The sequence below is a fragment of the Typopeltis vanoorti genome, chromosome 1 (genome assembly GCF_054136105.1).
Source record: "Typopeltis vanoorti isolate ZY-2024b chromosome 1, IOZ_Tvanoo_1.0, whole genome shotgun sequence".
NCBI classification, from domain to species: Eukaryota; Metazoa; Arthropoda; class Arachnida; order Uropygi; family Thelyphonidae; genus Typopeltis; species Typopeltis vanoorti.
Window position 1 is genome coordinate 59,732,236 of NC_143549.1, and position 25,399 is coordinate 59,757,634.

The window sequence follows — 25,399 nt, forward strand, 5'->3', positions numbered from 1 at the left end:
CAGAAATCTACACATACTGTAGCCAATATATACACATAAACTCCTACCACCACCCAACACGAGAACTAGGTGTCATTAACATAATAAAAAGCAGGGCTTTGAAGATTTGCTCCAGTGAATATGCACTTAAAAATGAATTAAGTTATCAGCAATACCTGCCTAAATATGGCTACAGCCAAAATACTATCAACAGAATTCTTCACAAGATCTCACCTCACTTAAAAACAAAAATAAACTAGACAATACAATAAAACTGTAACTATTCTATACATTAAAGGGATATCAGATAAAATAAACAGAATACTGTATTAAAGAACTTACTCAACTCATCCAATGATCCACTTCCTCTGCTGGCCCACCCTGAAGTATACCGTATTCATTACACCTGTAATTTGCCCTGTATAGGGGAAACAGGATGCACAATTCCTATCAGAAAAAAGAAACATAAACGACACATTAAAATTAATAACAATGGTAAAGCTGGCCTTTCTGATCATGCCCTGAACAATTTACATAGAATTGACTGGAAAAGCACCTGCTGTTTACACCAAAATGTGGTTTTCATAAATTTAAGGAGGCCTGTTGATAAATTCTTTTCAAACGCCCTGATCTTAATAATAATGATGGTCTAAAAATCCCAAGAATATGTAAGCCACAACATATTCTACTCACATAACCTTTCTCTCTAAGAGTTAATTATAAATAGGACTATAGGTAATCCAGAATCTTAAATCTAGTATAACAATTCTCATGTTAAATTAGGACATTATTTTTGCTGTAATAAAATTATCTGTATTCTTCTTCTGCAGCTTCTCCCACTTAAGTGGGTCACTGTTGATGATGAGTCTCCTCCACATCCTCCTGTCTTGGTCTGTCACCACATCCAAGTTCTTCATCCTCAAGTTCTCTTCTACCAGCTCCCTCCATATCTTCTTTGGCCGCCCACGCTTCCTCCTTCCTTGCACATCCATCTGCATGACCCTTCTTCTCACATATTCATCCTCCCTCTTCATCACATGACCAAACCTTTTCCTCAGGGCCACAGTTTCTATAGCATATGTCATAGCTGGCCTCACTACTGTCCTATAGATTTTGCTTTTCAGATTGATCGGCACCCTCTTATCGCATAACTCTTCAGCCATCTCCCTCCAGTTCCTCCAACCCGCTTGTATCCTGCATCCCACTTCCTTCTCAGCTCCTCCATCTTCTTCCACTTTTGAGCCTAAGTATCTAAAGTCCCTCACCTTCCTGATGACATTTTCCTCCAGCTCCAGGTCTGTCTCCTGGCTGCTGCCCACTGTGCGACATATATACTCTGTCTTACTTCTGCTCAGTCTCATACTTCTCTCACTTCCAGTACTTTTCTCCATCTTTCCAGTTTAGTTCCCGCTTCTTCTCTTGAATCTGCACAGAGCAAGATGTCATCTGCATACAACATTGTCCAAGGCGTATCTTCTCTCACCTCCTCCGTCACTACCTCCATCATAATGTTAAACAGAAATGGACTTAATGCTGACCCTTGATGCAAGCCAACTGTTACTTGAAAACTTTCTGTCTGTCCCAAACAGGTCTGAACACTCGTCTTCACATTTCTGTGCATCTCCTGCACCAACCTGACATATTTCTCTGGAACCTTCTTCCCTCAGACGCCTCCAGACTTCATGCCTTGGCACTCTATCATATGCTTTCTCCAGATCAATAAATGCCAGATGTAGCTCCCATTCTTTCTCTCAAAACTTTTCCATCATCTGCCGTAACCCAAAGATAGCATCTGTTGTTGATCTACCAGGCATGAAGCCCAATTGTTCCTTTGCAATCTCCACCTCCTTCCTCAATCTTCCATCAAGAACTCTTTCTAGGATTTTCATTGTGTGGGACATCAACTTTATTCCTCTGTAATTTTTACAGTCTTGTGCATCCCCTTTACCCTTGTGGATGGGAACAAGAGTACTTTCCCTCCATTCCTCAGGTATATTTTCCTGTTGGCAAACTTTCATGAACAGGTCCCACAGCAGGTCAATTCCCCCCCCCCCCCCCCCCCCCAGTGCCTTCCATGTCTCCACTGGAATCCTGTCTGGGCCCTCTGATTTTCCATTCCTCATCCTCTTCATGGCCTCCGTCACTTCCACTCTGCTGATGTTCTGCACCATCCTCTCAGAAGGCTGCCCCATTTTCTCTGTGAGTCCTTGCATTTTCCTCATTCAAAAGTTCCTCAAAGTATATTCTCCATCTGTTTCTTATGTCCACAGCCCTCCATAATACTCTTCCTTCAGCATCTTTGATCTGCCTCACATGTAAGATGTCCTTTGCTGCTTTATTTCTACATTTTGCTAGTTGGTAAATTTTTCTCTGTCCTTCCTTTGTTTCTGATTGATCATACAGATCTTGATATGCTATGGCCCTCGCCTGTGCCACAACTCTCTTGGCTTCTTGCTTTCTCTCTCTCTCTCTCCTCTTCCACTCTTGATTCATCCCACTTCTGCTTTGCCTTCCTCTTAGCTGTCACTGCCACTTGTACATTATTATTCCACCACCAACCCTCCTTCTGCTCTCTAATCTTTCCAGATGTCTCACCAAGCACCTCGATTGCACAGCTCAGGATTACTTTTGAATTATGTTTCCACCAATCTTGTACACTTTCCATTCCATCCGAAATCCTCTCTAACACCTTCTCCCTAAAACGATTCCTCACACTCTCTTCTTTTAAGCGAAACCACTTAATTGTCTTCATCCCATGGCTTCCAGAGGTTCTTATCTTCAGTCCTATTTTAAAGTCTGCGCACAGCAGGCAGTGTTGCTGTGCCACTTGATCTGTTGGAATTACTTTACAATTTGTCACAACCTTAAGATGTTTTCTTCTAGTCAAAATGTAGTCAATTTGTGAACTGTTGTTACCACTCCTAAATGTTATCAAATGTTCTTCCCTCTTGTAGAAAAATGAGTTCACAATTGCCAGATCAAACGCTACTGCAAAGTCCACAACCCTCTCTCCTTCCTAGTTCATCATTCCCACTCCGTGGCCACCATGCACCCTTTCACAGTCTCTATTCTGTTTCCCTATGTGTCCGTTCAAGTCTCCTACAACAATCACCATCTCATTTTCTTCCAGTTGCCTCATTTCTTCATCTAACATGTTCCAGAACTCATCTTTCTCCTCTGCTGTACAGCCAACTTGTGGGACATATACACATAATACGACCACCCGCTCTTCTCCAAGATCCAATTTCATTCGCATCATCCTGTCGTTCCTTCTACCTACTTCCAGTACTTCGCCCTTCCATCACACACCACAATTCCTACACCATTTCTTCCTTCGTTATTCGCTCCAGAGTAGAACAATTTATATCCATCTCCCATTTCCTTTGACTTTCACCCTTCCACCTTGTCTCCTGCACACATAAAATGTCCAACTTCCTCTTCCTCACCATGTCTGCCACCTCTCTTCCCCTTCCAGTCATGCTTCCAACATTCAGTGTTCCCACTCGCAACATCCTCTCCACTTGCTAGGCTCGCTTCTTTAATGCACCCACCCACCCTTGATGCAGTAGCCCTCATCCACTTCTCACAGCTGTAGAGCGATGTGGCTGTGCATCGCTTAAGGGGTACACCCTAGCCCTTATATCATTTTCTCTTTGACTCATATCATGGCTAGAGCTGGCAGTGAAGTTTTATGACCGGATGCCCTTCCTGACATCAACCCTCGCCATTTATCCGGGCTTGGGACCGGCACCTATTGAGGCTAGCTTGCCTCCTTTGGTGGCTGCATAAGACGAAATGACTTAGCAAGATAGGAAAGATTCACCCCCAGCACTCGAATACTCTAATAGCATCAGGAAGGAGCAAGGAGAGGAGAAAGAAGCAAAGAAAGAAAGAAGGGGAGGGACCAGTCTACAGAATAAACAGATGTATATTACATGAAGTAAGGCATGGTCCAGCATCTGGTACCTTGGGTTTGCCATGCCCGTACTCACTAAAGTGAGCCCTTGAGATAAATAAAATTTGTATTAAAAAAAAAAATTATCTGATGTTTTCATAAATAGAATATAGCTTTGATGTAGTTATTTCATTTCATTTATTTATTTTATTTCTAGATTTCACTAGAGGTCTAGCCTCTAGTGAAATAACTGTTGATCAAATCATTGTCTCTTTAGCATGTTGTGTAAAATGTAACATAGCTTGTTGTGTAGCCCAATGGATATGGCATTTGTACACCATGGCGCTTGGCCGCATGAAGGAACACTTGGTTTCGAGTCTAGTCAGCGACTAGAGGAAATTTTTCTAAGCCTTTTTTCGACAGGTTCCCGAGTTAGTCGATCTCTGGCATGGGCAAGCGGGTTTTTTTCTCCCTGAAACTCGGGTTTTTCATCCTGTAAACTCAAGAAAATCGACTGCAGAACCCACAGTATTTCAGACATAATATATTGTGTTAGAGTTAGGGACCACAGGATGGTGGCACTAGTTGAGCCATTCTATTCACTGCGTGCTGCTTAAATAGTGATAGCCTTGGGCCAGCTATCTCTGATAGGGTACCAGTGGAGATCGAACTGCCCACTCAGTCTCCAAAAAGTTAGATAGTGCTAAAAATGTTTCCTGATGATAAACTCAGGAGAATAGATAGTATTCTCCTGAGTTTATCATTAGGAAATTAAAATAATTATTTCTAACATGGTTGTAGAGTCTATAATTTGTCTAAAATGAATCTGATCACTGTGTAACAGTAAGGAAAGGAGGGGGTGGGATGGAAATGATGATAAACTCAGGAGAATACTGTGTTCGATTCCATGGTATGAGTTTCTGAATGAGAAGGATAACAGTACATTGAGAACTTAAAGATGCTTAAATGAAGAAGGGCCTGAATGTTCCCCTAGAGTTCAAAGAATAGATATTGTGAGAATAAACTGAATGTGCATCCTTATTAAACAAGAGCTCTATAAGATGATGATTTGGAAGGAATGTTGTGAGAATAGGATGAGAGGAATCATGAAATATATGAAGAGCAGAAGCAGGCTAGGAGAATTAAGATGATTGTATGGAAATCAAAGTCAAAGTGCAAAAAGAAATGACTGTGCAGTCTAAAGCTGAATAGAATTTTCGTTATCGTACTAGGAAAATAAAAAAAAAAAACGTATATGGAAGCTGACTGACACTTACCTCTAGCCATTCTGTCACAAACACGTCTTTAGCATCCCCAGCTTCCAAAAAAACTTATGCTTTGCTGCATAAGACGTTATCCTTTTGACTGAATCAGTCCACCAAAGTTCTTGGTCTTTTCCTGTCTTTTTCTTGCCATCTTGGCATCAAACACCTGTGTTGATAACCTTTTCTCTCCCATTTGTTTGAGTGATCATACCACCTTAGATTAGCTCTGGTTATGCATTCTTGAATGTTAACAGTCATGAGTGCCTTCCTAACTTTATTTTTAATGATTCCATGTTTGATGCTATTTAAAAACCTATTTTAAAGTATTTTCTACATACTTTGAAGTCACTTGAAATTATCAAGGCCTATGTTTAAATAATGACTAAACCTAATAGTCATCAACAGTAATAATGCTAATTCAAAAATGAATCATTATTTAAGACTTTACACATTTAAAAAAGAATAATATTTAAGAAATTCCTGCATACTAATTTGAAGTTGATTTCTTGATATACTGTACATGTAATACTATACTTTTTTCAATTTTCTAAATCTGCAAACATTATTATCTGTTTCATCAAAATACTTGTTCCGTTTTGTATCACCAGATATTTGGTTTTGAGAGTATAGTTGAAATTACTATTTCGGACTTAAGGTTAGGTTGAAACATTTGGTTTTTCATTACTTCAGAATTAATTTTGCAGGTCATATTTTATTAATGGTATCTGTTGCAAGTATGTATTAATGTCTAATGAAGATCCAAGATTGATGATGATTCATTATTGAACATTATGCATTATTCAACTTTCATATTAAACATTGTAAGCTTATGTGGATTGGACTTGTATTTAAATAGTAAGAATAAAATCATTCAAATATTAAATAATTTAAAACTTTTTTTCCAGTCCAGATAGCCCTCATTTTGAATTTATTGAAAATTGTCTGCGACATAAAAGTGAAATGGTGATTTATGAGGCTGCTCATGCTATAGTTAATATGAAATCAACTACTTCAAGAGAACTTGCTCCAGCTGTTTCTGTTTTGCAGTTGTTTTGTAGCTCACCAAAGCCAACCTTAAGATTTGCTGCTGTCAAAACTTTGAACAAGGTAATAGTTTCATTTCTACTTATCATTTTTAACTGATTTAAAACAAAAGTTTTTTTTTTAATCATTGTTATCAAAAACATGTGTTTTCCCTTTTTACTTACTATTTCAGGTAGCAATGACTCATCCTACTGCCGTAACAGCTTGTAATCTTGATTTGGAAAATTTGATTACAGATTCAAATCGCAACATAGCTACTCTAGCAATTACAACACTTTTGAAAACGGGAAGTGAGAGTAGTGTAGATAGGCTTATGAAACAGATTTCGACTTTCATGTGTGAAATATCAGATGAATTCAAAATTGTGGTGGTACATTCAATTAGGTAAGTTAGCTTTTGAGAAATTTATTTCCCCAGTATATTTGTACTTTTGAGAGACACTTGTGACATAAGTAGGAATTATAGACAAGTTAACACAAGAATATTTTAATATTTTGCCAAATATTTCAGTCTGAAAATAATAGACTATCTTCAGTGGCTACATAGAAACCGTTTTTTAAAAAGGTGGAATACCAACAATTGATCATTCAAAAGTAGAACGAGTCGCGTGATGTTTTATTGCTAAGCATTAAAGAGAGGAAAAAATTTCATCAGAGTGATGAGTACATTATACTTATTAATTCACAATTTCAATCTTAATTTATAAATAACATTAGACTAATGTAGAAATTAAAAGTCTCAATAAAAAAAAAAAAAAAAAAAAAAAATTAATGTGTTATCCTGATTAAACTTTCCATATATTTTTGATAAGGATATACAGTCATTTCGATTCATGTTAGAGCGTTGAAGTAAGGCCTCAGCACTTTCTTTAAATAGGCGTTCAAATGTTTAGCGACACCTGTGTAGAAGGCGAGTCTTGGACCAGAGGATGTTGTGGCTTGTTTCTATCCCGTGCTGAGCCAATCCAGACTTATTGGATTTGTTGTGCTGAATGTATGATTGATGTTCTTGAATTTCTTTTTCTATAGAGCGTCCTGTTTATCCAAAGTAGGTCAGATTGCAGTTACAAGGAACTTGATACACACCAGGCAGAGACATAGTTGAGCGTTTATCTTTAGAAGAGGATAGATGTGGAATCTCTATACACTAATGTACCTCTCAAAGAGACTTTACAATTACTTGCTGACATCTTCCCACAAGATATTATAAAATTATTTGATTTTGTGATGCACTCTGGATATTTCTTGTGTCAAAACAAATTCTGCAACCAAGTAGAAGGAACGGCCATGGGAATTCCACTTTCACCTGTTCTAGCCAATTTTTATTTGGAACATCTAGAAAGACGTCCTGTTTTCATCTATATTCCCTCAACCATCCTTTTGGGTGAGATGTATAGACGGACATCTTTTCAGTGTGGTTACAAGAGATTCCTTACCTTCATTTTTAGCTAGAATCAATTCCTTACATCCTTGTATTAAGTTTACCATGGAGATTGAAAAAGACAATAAGTTATCCTTTTTAGACATCCTCCTCATTCGTTCATCTTCAGGTATTCTAACAACAACAGTTTACAGAAAACCCACTTTCTTTCACTGGACGTTATATTCTCAAACAATCTGCTCATCATCCTTATCAAAAAACAGGAATCATAAAATGTGTAATCCGAGCTAGAACCAATTGTTCAACTCCTCATGAATTACAGAAAGAACTTTCAACTATCAAACATCTCATGAAATTAAATGGCTTCTCTGAAAAAAGTACACAACATCTGTTCGATTCCTACAATCCAATCCAGAACAACAAAAAATCAATACAACAGTTCCAATTTCATATATTTCTGGGATTTCAGAACCAATTTCAAGAATTCTGAAGAAATATGATTTAACAGCCGCTTATATACCTATTAACAAAATATCCACCTATTTTACCTCTTCTAAAGATAAATGCTCAACTATGTCTCTGCCTGGTGTGTATCAAGTTTCTTGTAACTGCAATCTGTCCTATAAATACTTTAGACAAACAGGACGCTCTATAGAAAAAAAAATTCAAGAACATCAATCATACATTCAGCATAACAAATCTGATAAGTCTGGATTGGCTCTGCATGGGATAGAAACAAGCTACAACATCCTCTGGTCCAAGATTCACCTTCTACACAGGTGTCGCTATACATTTGAACACCTATTTAAAGAAAGTGCTGAGGCCTTACTTCAACATCCTAACTTGAATCGAAATGACTGTATGTCCTTATCAAAAATATGGGAAAGTTTAATCAGAATAACTTCTTCTTCTTCTTCTGCAGCTTCTCCCACTTAAGTGGGGTCACTGTTTATTATGAGTCTCCTCCACACCTTCCTGTCTTGGGCTGTCACCACATCCAAGTTCTTCATCTTCAAGTCCTCTTCTGCCAGCTCCCTCCATCTCTTCTTTGGCCGCCCACGCTTCCGCCTTCCTTGCACATCCATCTGCATGACCCTTCTTCCCACATATTCGTCCTCCCTCCTCATCACATGACCAAACCATCTCAACCTTGCCTCCTGTATTTTCGCTCCTAAGTTCGTAACTTTCACTGTTCCCCTGACATAGTCATTTCTCAGATGATCCTTTCTGGTCACACCGCACATCCACCTAAGCATTCTCATCTCTGCTACTTCCATCCTGCTAATGTTATTTTTCCTCAGGGCCACAGTTTCTATAGCATATGTCATAGCTGGCCTCACTACTGTCCTATAAATTTTGCCTTTCAGATTGATCGGCACCCTCTTATCACATAACACTCCAGCCATCTCCCTCCAGTTCCTCCAACCTGCTTGTATCCTGCATCCCACTTCCTTCTCACCTCCTCCATCTTCTTCCACTGTCGAACCTAAGTATCTAAAGTCTCTCACCTTCCTGATGACATTTCCTTCAAGCTCCAGGTCTGTCTCCTGGCCACCGCCCACTGCGCAACACATATACTGTGTCTTACTTCTGCTCAGTCTCATACCTCTCTCTTCCAGTACTTTTCTCCATCTTTCCAGTTTAGTTTCCGCTTCTTCTCTTGAATCTACACACAGCAAGATGTCATCTGCATACAGCATTGTCCAAGGTGCATCTTCTCTCACCTCCTCTGTTACCACCTCCATCACAATATTAAACAGAAACGGACTTAATGCTGACCCTTGATGCAAGCCAACTGTTCCTTGAAAACTTTCTGTCTGTCCCAAACAGGTCCGAACACTTGTCTTCACATTTCTGTACATTTCCTGCACCAACCTGACATATTTCTCCGGCACCTTCTTCTCCCTCAGACACCTCCAGACTTCTTGCCTTGGCACTCTATCGTATGCTTTCTCCAAATCAATAAATACCAGATGTAGCTCCCTTTGTTTCTCTCGATATTTTTCCATCATCTGTCGTAACCCAAAGATAGCATCTGTTGTTGATCTACCAGGCATGAATAACACATTAATTAATTTTTTTTAATTGAGACTTTTAATTACATTAGTCTAATCTTATTTATAAATTAAGATTGAAATTGTGAATTAATAAGTATAATGTACTCATCACTCTGAAATTTTTTTCCTCTCTTTAATGCTTAGCAATATAACATCACGCAACTCGTTCTACTTTTGAATGATCAATCGTTGGTATTCCACCTTGTTAAAAAAAACAGTTCCTATGTAGCCACTGAAGATAGTCTGTCATTTTCAGACTGAAATATTTGGCAAATATTAAAATATTCTTGTGTTAATGTATCTATAATTCCAGTATATTTGTCTTCAACATCATAGTTTGAAAATAGTCTGCAATAAATGTTAATGTAACATCATGCCGTAGAATAGGATGGGACCATTTCTGTCCCATGATATTGTTATCTAATCATTCATCAAGGTATTTCAGTTGAAGGGGTGAGTTAGTTAGTTTTGTATGACAGTGAGAGAATATTTCATTTACCTGGCCAGTTAATTGCATCGTTAAACACATGCAGTTTACACACAAAATATATATTTATCCATAAGAATAACACCTCATTCTAAAATTATAGATATAAAAAAAAAAGCCAATCATGGCAGGTCATACCTGCAAGACCTGTTAATACTGCAGATTAGTATTATTAATATAAAAAAATACAAACTATTAGAATTTTTGAATAGAAATAGAGAACTTATAGAATTTCACAATTGCTAATCTTTTTGTGTAGTATCATCGTCAAATTCCTGATATCTACCCTTAGGGAGTGTACAGGATAATTATGATAGTAGTACTATATGAAAAAGTTACACCATTGCTAACTTCCTATGAACAATTTTCCTCCAAATTAATCTGTAATCTGTCAAGACTCTAAAACATCAGATCTTACATTTGTTTTCAAAAGCAGTTTTTACTGTATCTGTATCTTTTTTTTTCCTGCAAACATGATAGAGAACATTTGTTTTGCTAATTTTTCCTCTCCTTCTTCCTCTCTTAAGTGATCACCATACCATCTGAGATTAGCTCTGATAATGCATTTCTAAATACTAACAATGGCATTTTCTTTCCTAATATCTTCATTTTTAATTGATGCCATCTGTTCACTCTAATAATCTTTCTCAGAACTCTTTATATGTATGGTCTCTAGTCTTTGATCAAGTGTTTTAATTCTAACCCAGCTCTCAGATCCATAAGTTAAATGTGGTTTGAACACAATGTTGTACACAGCTAATTTGGTAGTTTGACTAATTTCTTATTCCACAAAAACGTATTCAGTTTGCTTCCTACCATACCACTTCTACTAATTCTGTTGTCTATTTTCATATTTAATCTGCCATCTTCACTAAAAAATTGTGCCTAAATAGCTGAAATGTTTTACATGTTCTATAGGTTCACCTTTCATGATACAGTTGAGGTTTTCGATGTTTCTGCCTATTTTCATTGTCTTTGTCTTTTTAATGCTGATTTTCATACCAAATTTATTACAACAGTTATTCAGTTTAGTCAGGGAATCTTCAAGACTTGTATCAGATTTATTCAGAAGTATAGCATCATCTGCATAAAGTAAAGAGCCATGATTAATATCACCAGTTTTGGTATCAGATTTAATACAACTTTTTTCATAATGTGATCCATATAAATAATGAATAACAGTGGAGATAACGAGCACCACTCTTGTCACATACCTGATTTAACCATCTTCCTGTACTTCCTTCAATTCTGACTTACAGCTTAAATAGAGACTATGTATTATCGATATAATGTGCTATTTACATCATATAACTGTAGCACTTTGAAGAGCTTTCCTCTTGGCACCTTGTCACTTGCCTTTTCCAGATAAACAAAACTTAATCAGGTTGTTCTCACCAAGTTTCCTTTCCACAATTTTTCAAGTATACTTGCATAAATGCATTAGTAGAGCTAATAAAACGACCAAGAGGAAGACTAAAATATAGCTGGATTGATACGGTACAAAGTGCCCTAGATGGTAGAAATATAAGATATGGTTACTTAAGTATAAAGAGCTAATAAGCTTCATTTCGGCAATGAAAACATTACTTAAATTAAGGGGATATTAATTCCCACATAGTTTTAAAACCGAATAAGAAACTCAAAGATTGGAATCAGAGAGTTTCTTGCCGAATATAGTAAACTATAATATAATAATAAACTATAATATATAATAAACTATTTGCTAACGCTAGTGTCCGCCGATACTTTATAGTTTACTATATTCGGCAAGAAACTCTCTGATTCCAATCTTTGAGTTTCTTATTCGGTTTTAAAACTATGTGGGAATTAATATCTCCTTAATTTAAGTAATAAGATATGGTAATGTTGGAGTCTTGACAAATTACAGACTGATTTGGAGGAAAATTGTAGATAGGAAGTTAGTAATGATTTAAATTTTTCATGTAGTACTATCATATCCTGTACACCCCTTGAGGGTACATGGCAGGAATTTGATGATGATGATGACTTGCATAAATCTTATCAGGAACACTCAGTAGTAACTGGATACTATGAGAGCTCTGCTCCAGTCATCTCTGGAGTTCAACTCTCTGCCCAGACCTGAATTATGCAATGCAGACACCGTAAAACTTTGATATCTCCATATTTGAACTTTTCTTGTTAAATTTCATTTCTTACAGCTGCCTTCAAATTTTTTATGACTTTTTCTACTTCAAGTATAGATACATATTCCTGACTGCATTCATGTTGGGAGTTTTCTGCCACCGTGCTGACGCTACTTGTTCATTTAGCAGTCTTTCAAAGTAGGCCTCTAAAATATCTTTATCTTCAGTTTTCATATCTCCTTTATCATCTCTGATTTCATTTACAGTACACTTTTCTCAATTCTAAACTTTTTCAATGGCCTCCAAAATGTTTTGTCAACTTACTGATATTTGTTTTCTATGTTCTTACCAAAGTTTTTCCATGTCTTTCATTTAGCTACAGTTCTCCTTCAAGCTGTTTTGTGTCCATTAATATTGCTTATGTTGATAGTGCCCATCTTCAGGTCTACTAATAATGAGTTTGTTCTTCCAGTTGCTAAAGTTTGCCCATATAACTCTACTTCTGTTTGCCCTGGTTACCTGATGAAAAACAACCAGGACCCTGTTTAACTGTGTGATGCCCAGCATGAAATCTCATCATGTTGTATCATCATGTGTATTTCTGGATTAAGCTAGTGGAGAGTATGTTTTGATCAGTTAAGTCCTAAATTGCTAACCTATCCTCCTTTGTTCAGTATCCAATGGATACCCACTAACTAGATGCATCATGTAAAGGTAAGCATTGGAGATTAGGTGAAAAGCCAAATCATTTCTCTACATTCCTTAAAGGTGATGTGGTGGTCTGTTCCTAGTTATCTCCTTTCACCTTTAGTGTCAGAATAATCCATGAAATAAGAATGTTTTGGTACTTCCTGCCCACACTTTTTTTAAACAGTAATAATATCCTGGATTTCCTATTTAATCATTCAAGAGAACCAGCAAGATTGAAACAGTCCTTGATATTCATTGAAAAATGAAGCATTAAAAGCCAAATCCATGTGCTCTTCAAATATACTGTTTTAAGTAATGTAGTGATGCCAAAGAAAGTGATAAAGGACATTAAAGTGTTTTGTGATCATGTTGTATTATTATAGCAGTATTACTTTTTTATGTGACTCCCCACCCATGAAAGGTTATTAGTAAACCTATTATTTTTTTCAGGAAATTACAACGTATACTAAAATATTAATTATAATAATTTAATCAATACTTTCCATATTTTGGCAGTGTTACATTGCCATCATCAAGGATCACAAAAACAATAGTGTGCACATGCAGGTACTAACACTGGACAAATGAGTCCAAAGAAATGCGACCAAAGTCGGGCCTAGAGTCTTAAATGGTGCTCCCTTATTACTAGATTTAAAGATCAGTACTATCAACATAAGAAGCCTGAATGGCAAAGAAATGGAGCTAGCTGAGGAATTAGATAAGTACCAGATCGACATAATAGGGATGACTGAAACAAAAAAGACAAAAACTGGTGAGATCTTTCTGAGCAATAAATACAAAATGTTATATTCAGGCAATAACAATCAAGGAAAAGAAGGAGTAGCCATAGTATTCAACACAAAATACGAGGCTAATCTTCTTGAATGGCAAGCAGTCTCACAGTAGAGCGATGTGGGCAATTATCAGAATGGAGAATTGGACAATGAGACTTATTTGTGTCTATGGTCCCACAGAAGGTTCTACTAAGGTAGAAGTGGAGGAATTTTTTGATGCTTTAGAAAATGCAACTGACACAATGAAAAAGGAAAAGTTGGTCCTTGTTGGGGATCTAAATAGCAGAGTAGGAAATGATTGTCAGACATACAAAAATATTTTGGGAAAATTTGGAGAAAAGAGCAAAGCTAATAATAATGGCTAATATCAGTTGGATTTCTGTTCAGGACATGGACTGGTTATTACTAACACCATGTTCCAACATAAATATGTGCACAAATTCACATGGAGAGAAGAGGCTAGGAATAAGAAAAGTCTCATTGACTATGTTATTGTTGATAGTGATGTTTTCTCCCTGGTGCAGGACACCAGAGTGTATAGAGGATTTGAAATTGTAAATGATCACTATTTAGTCTTGAGCAGGATAAAATTGAATTTCATATTGAAAAGAATAACACGTAAAAAAGTTTTAAAGCGAATAAAAGTTGAGCAGCTCTCAGATGTGAACTGAAATACACAAAGATTATTGAAGAAAAAATGAAAGAGTTTGAGAGCAGGAATCAAACCTTGGAGATTCAGTGGCAAGCCTTGAAGAAAACCCCGATTGACTCAGCAGGAGAGGCATGTGGTGAAGTTGTCTGCAAGGATAGAAAAATTAGAGCTCCATGGTGGATACAGGAAGTTAAAGAGGCAGTGAAGGAAAAGAAGAAAGCTTAACAAAAGTTCCTGTCAAATAAGTCAGCTTGTGCTCTTAGAGAATACAGAGACAAATGCAAGAATACTAAACACTGTGTAAAACTAGCTAAACAAAAGTCGTGGGAGGACTTTGGCAAGAACATATAAAATAAATATCAAGAAGGTGGCAAAATATTCTGGGGGTTGTTGAAGAAGCTTAGAAATAGAGGAAAGAACGCTGTAAAAGGAGTTAGAGATAATAAAGGTGACATGAAAACGGGAGAAAAAGATAAGACTATTACACTTTTTTTATATAATCTTTGTCAAGTAGCTTTATTTTATCCTCCTACATGTTTCGCCAATCTTTTTTATTAGCATCCTCAGGGAATACAAACCAGTAAGCTAAAATGAAGGTTACAGACTAGGTTATAACTGATGGTTCTAATTCATGCAAAAAATTGGTATTGTGCGTGACAATGTGCGTGTCTCGTTAACGTGATTTATTCGTTATGGCTCATGACGTAATTGTTATGAAAGACTTATTCATGGAAGATCTAGAGAAAAAAAATCTTAATCCAGATCATTCCAAAACCGAAAATTTGGTACAGATATGTAGATGACATCTTTATCATTTGGGATCATACGAAAGAAGAACTAATGAATTACCTCAAATCAATAGTTTCCACAATACCATCAAATTCACGTTAGAAATTGAAAAAGATAAAAAACTGCCATTCCTTGACATTTTAATAAAGAAACAATCCAATAATAGTATCAACTTATCTGTATACAGAAAACCTACAAATACTGGACGTTAACTCCATTTCAACTCAGCTCATCACATAGCTCAGAAACTTAGTATTATCTATAGTCTCAAGAAAAGAGCTATACAGTATACGACAGACAAGGATGACCTACTAATGGAATTAACCACAATATCCAGAGAACTTTCTTTAAATGGTTACCCAAAAAGACTCTATAACAAGATTCTCTTTACTGATATACCACATCGACAACGTGATGACATCCAATACATCAGTACAATTACGATTCCTTTTGTCAGCAACCTTTCCAAAAAATTAGCTAACCTTTTAAAACCACATAAGATCCGAGTGGCATTCAAACCAATCAACACTATTCAGAAATTTTTAAGATCACTGAAAGATCCTCACCCATTCTACAAGTACTCTGGAGTATATAATATACCTTGCTCATGTGGTGTTAGTTACGTAGGTCAGACCTCTAGAAGCTTTGAAACGAGAAAGAAAGAACACATAGGATATGTCAGAAATAACAGACAAGACATTTCAGGCCTTTCATGCCACTTTGCCTCTACTAACCATCACATTGAGTGGGATAAGAGCCTTATGCCATACATAGAAGATAACTACCATTCAAGAACCTTTAAAGAAGCAGCTACAGTCGCCCGTAAAACTGAAAACCTAAACAAGAATCAAGGTCTAATTTTACCAGAAATTTGGAAAACTTTTATCAGATCATTAAACATCAAAGAAATGAACTTTCATAACAATTACGTCATGAGCCATAACGAATAAATCACGTTAACGAGACATGCACAATACCAATTATTTGTATGAATTAGAACCATCAGTTATAACCCAGTCTGTAACCTTCATTTTAGCTTACTAGTTTGTATTCCCTGAGGATGCTAATAGAAAAAGATTGGCGAAACATGTAGGAGGATAAAATAAAGCTACTTGACAAAGATTATATAAAAAAAGTGTAATAGTCTTATGAATAATTGTCAAGAAAAAATTCAACATAATGAACGGGAGAAAAAGATATTTAAGTATGGAGTAACTACTTTGAAAAAAATTAAATGAAACATGCAGCGATAGCACAGTGGTAAAAATTAAATATAGAAATAGACAACAGAATCAGCAAAGCTGGTATGGTGGGAAGTCAATTAAATAAATTCATAGAATAAGAGAGAAATTAGTCGGAACACTAAATTAGCTGTATACAAGACAGTGTTCAAACCAGTTTTAACTTATGGATCTGAGAGCTGGGTCAGAAGTAAAACACTTGAACAAAGACTAGAGACCGCAGATATGAGAGTCCTGAGAAAGATTGAGGCGTGAACAGATGGCATCAATGGCAATATCATATTAAAAATGAAGATATTAGGAAAGAACTTGACATTATCAGCATCCAGGAATGCATTAGCAGAGCTAATCTCAGGTGATATGGTCACTTAAATAGAATGGGAGAGGAAAGATTAGCAAAACAAGTGTTCTCTGCCAGGTTGGCAGGAAAACGACCCAGAGGAAGACCAAGATATAGGTGGATTGATATGGTACAAAGTGCCTTAGACGATAGAAATATAAGATCTGATAATGTTGGAGTCTTGACAAGTAACAGACTAATTTGGAGGAAAATTGTAGATAGGAAGTTAGTAATGATGTAAATTTTTCATGTAGTACTATCATATCCCGTACAACCTTTGGGGGTATATGGCAGGAATTTGATGATGATGAAATAAAAGAACGAAGAAGATGCTTTCAAACCCGTATCAGTTAAAGAAACGACCATGATGATAGGTTACCATTCAATAAAATAGTTAACAAGTCCTCAAAAAAAATTTGTAAAGGTTTGATAAGACCTCTACTGTACAGATGTGAATTATGGACCATAAAAACTAGAGGAGGCAAAAAAATAGAAAGTGGAGAAATTAAATTCTTGTGAATTACAGCAGGCTTTGTTCTCTGTGCCAGAAAAGAAATGAAATATGTAAAGAATTAAAAATACTCAGTATTGGACAGAGTCTATGAATACTAAAATAAGTGGATTTGAAAATATTGAAAGATTGGACAGTTCCCGACTATTAAAGTATATATATATATATATATATATATTCTGATACCACCCATCTGGTTTCAGATGTGGGGAGTGGGTGTGCTAACCACTCAGCCAACTTAGGACTCCCATGCACTCTCTTATATGAAATCATCATGTTCCTAATATGCACCTTCACAAGTTGAAGAAGATGGATGTAATGATACATAATTAGGTTTACATTATTATTAGTTTCCTGTTATTAGTTTTCTCCCAAATTAGTCTTTTAGTCAAGTCTGAAATATTGTTATATTTTATATTACAGTCTTCTAAGGCAGTGCTTCCCAAATTTCTGGATGTCAGGGCCCCCTTTGCAAAAATTAAAATATTTCACAGGGCGTGAACCTCGAAAAAAAATCGTAATAGAGAGAGATAATATTATTATATTTATTGTATTTATATTGAATACAAAACATACACAGTGAATATTGCAAAAATCAAATGCGTGTATTGCATGTTTTGCCTCTTACCATTTGGTTCTGAAGACGATGCGTGCTGTTCTGGTAAAATATGAAATACTGTCCTTTTTTTTTTTTATTTTTTTATCAGCTACTTCTCCATCTCAGGGTTAAATTTTTTAACGTAGAATAGATAAAATAATATCACCACTTACCGATACTGGCACACCACAGACTGATAACATGAAATTAGTGAATATTACCTGAATAAGGGAATCCCCGGAGCAGGAACATTTTTCTCTTTTGTGACTTTTCTCCCTTTAAGGTAATTAATCCTAACGCGAAACAGACAGCAAAGGCAGGTTATTAAAACGTGCATATGATTGGTGCGGTATTAACAAAAGATCGCGCAACCGAAAGATAAAAGCATAGCTGACAATTGAGTTGAAATGCTAACTCTCTTCAACCGAATTCCATATGTGAAACTGCCATAACATTCATTATATATATATATATATATATATATTACTTAGTTTTAACACGTTCGGTTGAATTTTATTGCTGCCTTGGGAAATCGAACTCACACACACCTAATTAATAACAATAGTTTTTAGTTAGATACTGTGTTTGCCCATGCAACATATGGTTTTGTTTCAGTCTATACAGCATAGTTTCTGTATGAGGGGACATGTGATTCATTAATTAGTGCGTTTTTATCCCAGTTGTCTCTAATTGCACTATTTGTTGAGAAATATATTACACAGACTCCTCATACCTTATTCACTGGCATAATAAAAGTACTTGTTTTTATTGCCTCTGCAGTATAGTGGCTGTTAGGGAGGGGTGTTGTTTACCACTGCAAGTGAGTTACTATCTCCCCGCATGAACTTGTTTAAGCTTTTTTTCATGTGTGAAGTATATGCGAAACTTTTATTGGTAACAGAAAACTAGTTCGGATGACAGTGATAATATAAAACGAGTTTTGATATGTGTATAAAGTCAATATCAACAGTCCCTGATTACGAACACGCGATGAAAGGAACAGGAAGATTTGGAGCTTCCCTGGAGAGCATTCGAAGTAAATACAATTAACCACTGCTTTGAAATGAAACATATGAATAAACAATATTTACTAATATTCATTAAGCGCCGAAATACGCAGCAAGCAAAGTTTGTGAACCAACACCAACGTGTGAATTTTTGCATTAAAATATAAAAAATAACAAAAAAGAAATAATAAATAATAAAAGTTAAATACATTTCTTTTAAAATAAAAAAAATCTACTTAGTCTTAAAACATTTTAAATTTGTTTTCATTATTTGACGGCCCCCTCAACAATACCTACGGCCCCCAAGGGGGTCGCGGCCCACAGTTTGGGAATCGCTGTTCTAAGGCACCAATAACTGAATCAGCCTAGAAATGATCAGTCTGCAACTTGAAGTGGAATACTACAGGGATTCATTATTACAATAGAAGTCAAAGAAAGATATTAGAATCCATAGAAATTATGCCAACCTTATCCATCTGACTCGTGTATGTTAAACACCTGACCTCTTTCAGTAATAACTGTATTTGTAATAGCTACTGCTATATTTCAGTGATTCTTTTCTCCTCTGCAAGTTTGCACCTGATGAAATCCAGATCTGTGATCTGTTTTCACTTGATCTGCGTTTGTCAGTGTGAGCAGCAGCAACAGGATGAAACTAATGCTGTTTAATTAACAAACAGTAATAGTTTTATTCAAAAAAGTTTAATTTAATTTCCTGTTTTGTAGTCGATTTCCATGTTTCAGATCTATATAATAATACAGCTATTGCTATTGAAGATATTTATTTTGGTTTTATTATAATATGGAATGGCTAAAACAACAGTCAGAGACCTATCTAAATCTGGAATAATGGCTTTATTTCAACAGGAATAAAATTGAGGATTCTGGAGACAGCTGCTTTTCCAACAGTGACTTATGGATGTGAAACTTTGAACCTAAAGAAGTCTGATAGGAAAAGTATAGCTGCTTTTGAGATGTGGTGTTGTGTTACAAAAGGCTGTTAAGGATGTAATATACTGAAAGGCAATCAAATGAACTTTAAGACTCCTTAAAGATATTGACAGAAGAATTCTGAAGTACTTTGGATACATTGAAAGGAAGAAGGAGGACTACTCAAAACAGTAATAGATGGTAAATTTCCTGGAAAAACAAGAGTTAAATCCTCGATGAGATGGATGGATAGTGCATCTGAAATGACTGATCTTCAAAAAGTTGAAGCCTCCAGAAGGACTACCTGGTAAGGACTAATGTGGTATGTCACTGAGGAACAGAGTGACTATACAGAATCTGATTATGTCTGATGAATAGTTGATGGATGGATGGAGTATTCACTTTTGTCAATCTTTTCCAGTTCCACTTTCATTTTCAGCATTAGTTCCCTAGTATGTAAAATATTAATTTAAAAAAATTAACAAATAATGCATAACATATTAAAAAATATTTTGGTCCTGATGTGATAAATGATGAATTATATAAACTGACTGACAAAAAAAGTATTTAAAAAAAAATATGCATGTGGAAATGGATTGGACCCATACTGGGAATGGACAGCAGAGAGAGAGAGACAAATAACAACGATAGCTTTCATGTGGAACTTGAATAGAAAAATGGATAGACCTAAATTAACTTAACTGAGAATGACTGAAAAATAAAAGACCAATGGCTCATTGAGAGAGCTAAGCAGAATTAGTAGCACAAGACAGGTATCTGGAAGAAACGAATTTCAGCTTTAAGTACCATGAAGAGGATAGGTATTTTAATCAGCCAGATAATAACAAAATTCATGCATGTACACACAGATATATAATATATGCATAAACCTACACATAATGTGAATATTCTAAAACCTAAAGTACTAATGTACTCTAGGTTTTGCAAGGGATTTTTTGATTCTTTACTAGTGCAATTTTGTAATCTAAAAGCATATACAGGCAGTCCCTGGGTTACAGATGACCCAACTTATGGCATTTCGTACTTACGAACAGGCTCCCAAGCATTCCTATAAGGATAATTGATTATTAAATAAATTAATAATTCAGGAACTAGTTGCTTCCATGCATACACAAACTAGCATGGTGTGAGTGGTTTGTTCGCACAGCATGCTAACGGCTAGTCTCATGGTTTGTATGGTTGCTTACACAGCATCACTTTCATCTTAACTTTTTTATTTGATTTTGTGAGTCTGTGATTACCCGTATGACCATGCCTTCAAGGTGAAAGCCCGCTACAAATGCAGGTGAGCCTGCAGCAAAGAGAAAGGTGATTACAGTGGAAATGAAAGTAGAAATAATTAAGCTTTGGGAGAGAGGCCAGATGCCATCATTCATTGGAGATAGGAGAAATTTCTCCTATTGTTCCGTTTGTTTGAATTAAAAGAAAGAACACAATAATTTCTGTAACTTATTTTACAGTACAGGGGTATTATTATTATTATTATTACAGTATTATACTGTATTATTATTGGCATATGAGCCATTATAGTATTATTATTACTGTGTATGCGCTGTTCATCAGGGGATCTGAGCTACATACAAATCCGTCCTAAAGATGTTCTTCGGAACGTATCTCATCTGTAACCCAGAGACTGCCTGTATTATATAAAAAAAAATGAATAATTTTCTTTCTTATTACAGGTCTCTTTGCCAAAAATTTCCACGTAAGCATAGTGTGATGATGAATTTCCTTTCTTCTATATTAAGAGATGAAGGTGGCTTTGAATACAAAAAAGCAATAGTTAATACAATTATCAATATTATTGATGATAGTCCTGAAGCTAAAGAGGCAGGTAGGTAAAATTATTCTGAAAAAAGAAACATAATCTTATTTAGAAATAGTGTCCTACTAAATAGTTATGGCATACCCCTACAATTGCAGAGGAAATGGTTACAATATTAGATTAATATTTCTTCCCAAGAATTCTCAGGAAAACTGTAATTTTAAGCTCCCAATTGCCAGAACTAGTAGGAATATTTCCTAGAAATTTTTTCAGATATTTTCTTGCCACATAATAAGTAAAATAATTGGGACAAGCCCCAAATTCACCCCAAAATTGTGGTAAGTAAAATGATTATGAATATTTAATTTTTAACAATTATTTTTGAATAAACACTAATTTCACTTTATTGTAGTTACCCACAATAAGTAAAACATATGATTAAATTAAACGTGTTCCAAAACATTGTAGTACTAAGCATCATCATCAAAAACGTGGACTCAAACATATTAATGCCATGAAAACAAAGAAAAGTAGTGAAAATGTCAAATGCCATCAACAGTAAGTAAAATTTCTATCACTATTATTGTAAAACTGGTAATTAATTTACGGAATTAACAACGCATATAAAGTATATTAATTAAAGATAACTTTAATGAATCACTTCTATATTTCGGCAATGTCACATTGCCATCTTCAGGAACATAAAGATATGGTATGTGCACTAAGGAACTAACAAAGCAAATGAGGAAGAAAGTAAGAAACTAATTTTGTTCCTAAAGTCCTAATGGTGCCCTCTTGCGGGCTAATTTGGTAGTCTTGGCAGTTGGGCTGAAGTTCTCATAATGAAAGTCTCCCAAATTTGGGGCAGTTTCATGCACCCAAATTTGTTGAGGTTAGGAACGTTTTTTAGAGCTGCTGAAGATTCTTTGAATAATCTTTCGTATTTAAACTTGCTGCGATGGATTATTTTTGTTTTCTTCCAACGAATTTTATGGTGGGTATCTAAGGCATGGTCTGCCAGCCCAGAGCGGCTGTACTGGTGAAACCGGATGTAGTCTTGGTGTTCTGAAATCCTGATATTTGTTGTTCTGCCTGTTTGGCCAAAGTAGGACAATTTGCAGCTGCAAGGGACCTGGTATACACCGGGTAGGTCTAGGGGAAGTGGTTGGTCTTTGGTAGAGCGGATAAGGGATGCCAACTTTTTATATGGTCTGTAACAGGAAGTAAGGTCATATTTTTTGAGGATATTAGTTATTTTTTCAGAGGTGCCCTGGATGTAGGGGATAGTGATAGACTTGGTGTAGTCTTTATTGTGTGAGGGGGGTTGTGGTTTACAGGTTTTAGTATTTTTTGAATTTTTTTGGGGTTATAGCCATTGGCTAAGAAAGTGTTGAGGATGTGGTTTAGTTCCATAGTCAGGGCCTTGTCATCTGAGCAGATTAATTATGCCCTGTTATATAGTGTTTTTATCACCCCATATTGTTGTGAGGGGGGGGGATTGCTGGTGAATGTATCTGCCAGTGTGGGTGGGTTTTCTGTAAACAGAGAAAACCAAAGATCCATCAAGCTGGCGGGTGATTAAAGTGTCTAGGAAGGGGAGGGTGTTGTTTTCCTCTTTTTCTAAGGTGAACTGGACTCTGGGATGTTGGTTGTTTAAGTGTGTTAGGAAGGAGTGGAGTGTGTCTGAGCCATGTGGCCAAATAGCAAACACATCATCCACATAACGAAGCCAAATAGTGGGTTTTTGTGGGGCGGAGTTTAAGGCTTTCTCTTCAAATGTCTCCATAAAGAAATTGGCCAAGGGTGGGGAAAGTGGTGAACCCATGGCTGTCTCCTCTATCTGTTTGTAGAACTTTCCTTGCCAAACGAAATAGCCTGAGTTCATTGTGAACTGAAATAGGGCTGAGATATCGGGAGGAAACTTGGCTTGGATGAGCTCAAGGGTTTCTTTGAGTGGGACATTAGTGAATAGGGAGGAGACGTCAAAACTGACCATTATGTCAGTGTGTTGGAGTGTGAGGTTTTCTATACTGGCTTTAAAGTGGGCCGAGTTTTTTATATGTGATGGTGTGTTGCCAGTGTAATGTATGAGCGTTTTGGCTAAATGTTTGGCTAATTTATATGTGGGGGAATCAATGCCATCCACTATGGGACGCAATGGCACATTTTGTTTATGTATTTTTGGGAGTCCATATAATCGGGGGGGGTCTAGAGTTATAAGGTTTAAGTTTGTTGGTGACTTCCACAGGCCAAGAAGTGACTTTCTTAAGGAGTCTGTGGATAGTTCTAATCTGAGAGCTGGTCGGATTATATTCAATGGGGAGGTAAGTAGTACGGTCTCGTATTAAAGAATTTAGCTTACCTTTGTAGTCTTTTTGATTGAGTACCACAGTGGCGCTTCCCTTATCAGCTTTGGTGATTACTATTTTTTTGTTGTTTTTTAATTCTTGTAGGGCTGTATATTTGTTTTTGGATAAGTTGGATTTTGGAGGTTTGGCTTTAGTGAGAACACCGACTACATCCAGTCTCACGTTGTTGGTGATATGGTTAGGCAGGTTGCGAATTCCACGCTCTATTTGGATCATGATTTCTTCAGCAGGTATCCTTTTAGGAGCTAGGGCAAAATTGTGACTACATGAAAGTGCGGTGAGTGCTTCAGGCTTTAAAACTGCCGACGAGAGGTTGACTACTGTGTTAAGTGGTGGCTGGGGTACAGAAGTAGAAGTCTTTGTCAGGTTTTCATATTTTTTCGAATTCCTTTCTTGCCGATGTGCATGAGATGTCATGAAGTATAGACCATAGATCAAGGCCGAGTGTGTTAGAAAGCTCTTCCTCTAGCGCCCGTAAGGTTTTGTTTTCGTCGGCAAGGAGAACGCGCGCATTGTCCATTGCAAATTGTCCTACTTTGGCCAAACAGGCAGAACAACAAATATCAGGATTTCAGAACACCAAGACTACATCCGGTTTCACTAGTACAGCCGCTCTGGGCTGGCAGACCATGCCTTAGATACCCACCATAAAATTCGTTGGAAGAAAACAAAAATAATCCATCGCAGCAAGTTTAAATACGAAAGATTATTCAAAGAATATTCAGCAGCTCTAAAAAACGTTCCTAACCTCAACAAATTTGGGTGCATGAAACTGCCCCAAATTTGGGAGACTTTCATTATTAGAACTTCAGCCCAACTGCCAAGACTACCAAATTAGCCCGCAAGAGTAGTTTCTTACTTTCTTCCTCATTTGCTTTGTTAGTTCCTTAGTGCACATACCATATCTTTATGTTCCTGAAGATGGCAATGTGACATTGCCGAAATATAGAAGTGATTCATTAAAGTTATCTTTAATTAATATACTTTATATGCGTTGTTAATTCCGTAAATTAATTACCAGTTATGTCTAACCAACGTATAAGTCTTACTACTAGAACTATTATTGTAAAGAGTGATTTTATGAGAAAGTTTCTCTAAAAAAACGCCTGTAGTTACCAATAAGAAGTTGATAAAAATTCATGTTACTTGTTCTGCGGCAAAGGCCTATTCATTAGCTAAAGAAATATTGTTGTCCTTCAAAATTTGAGATAGTGGTAATTGTAACTGTTAGTGAAAACACTGCAGTTATATTCAACACAAAATACGAGGCTAATCTTCTTGAATGGCAGTCAGTCTCAAGTAGAGTGATGTGGGCAAATATGAGAATGGGGAACTGGACAATGAGACTTATTTGTGCCTATGGTCCCACGAAGGTTCTACTAAGGTAGAAGTGGAGGAATTTTTTGAGGCTTTAGAGAAAGCTACTGACACAATGAAAAAGGAAAAGCTGGTCCTTGTTGGGGATCTAAATAGAAGAGTA

The 25,399-nt window shown here is 36.3% G+C and overlaps 1 protein-coding gene across 2 annotated transcripts in view; it reads left to right on the plus strand.

Annotated features, from left to right (window-relative positions):
• gammaCOP (coat protein (coatomer) gamma) overlaps positions 1-25,399 on the plus strand; it is a 406,638-nt gene that overhangs the window by 215,577 nt on the left and 165,662 nt on the right. For both annotated transcript variants that reach the window (XM_090390747.1, XM_090390756.1), the window contains exons 11-13: positions 6,045-6,246; positions 6,356-6,567; positions 21,468-21,619. In XM_090390747.1, coding sequence (XP_090246873.1) covers positions 6,045-6,246; positions 6,356-6,567; positions 21,468-21,619 — 566 coding nt within the window. The remainder of the gene's footprint in view (positions 1-6,044; positions 6,247-6,355; positions 6,568-21,467; positions 21,620-25,399) is intronic.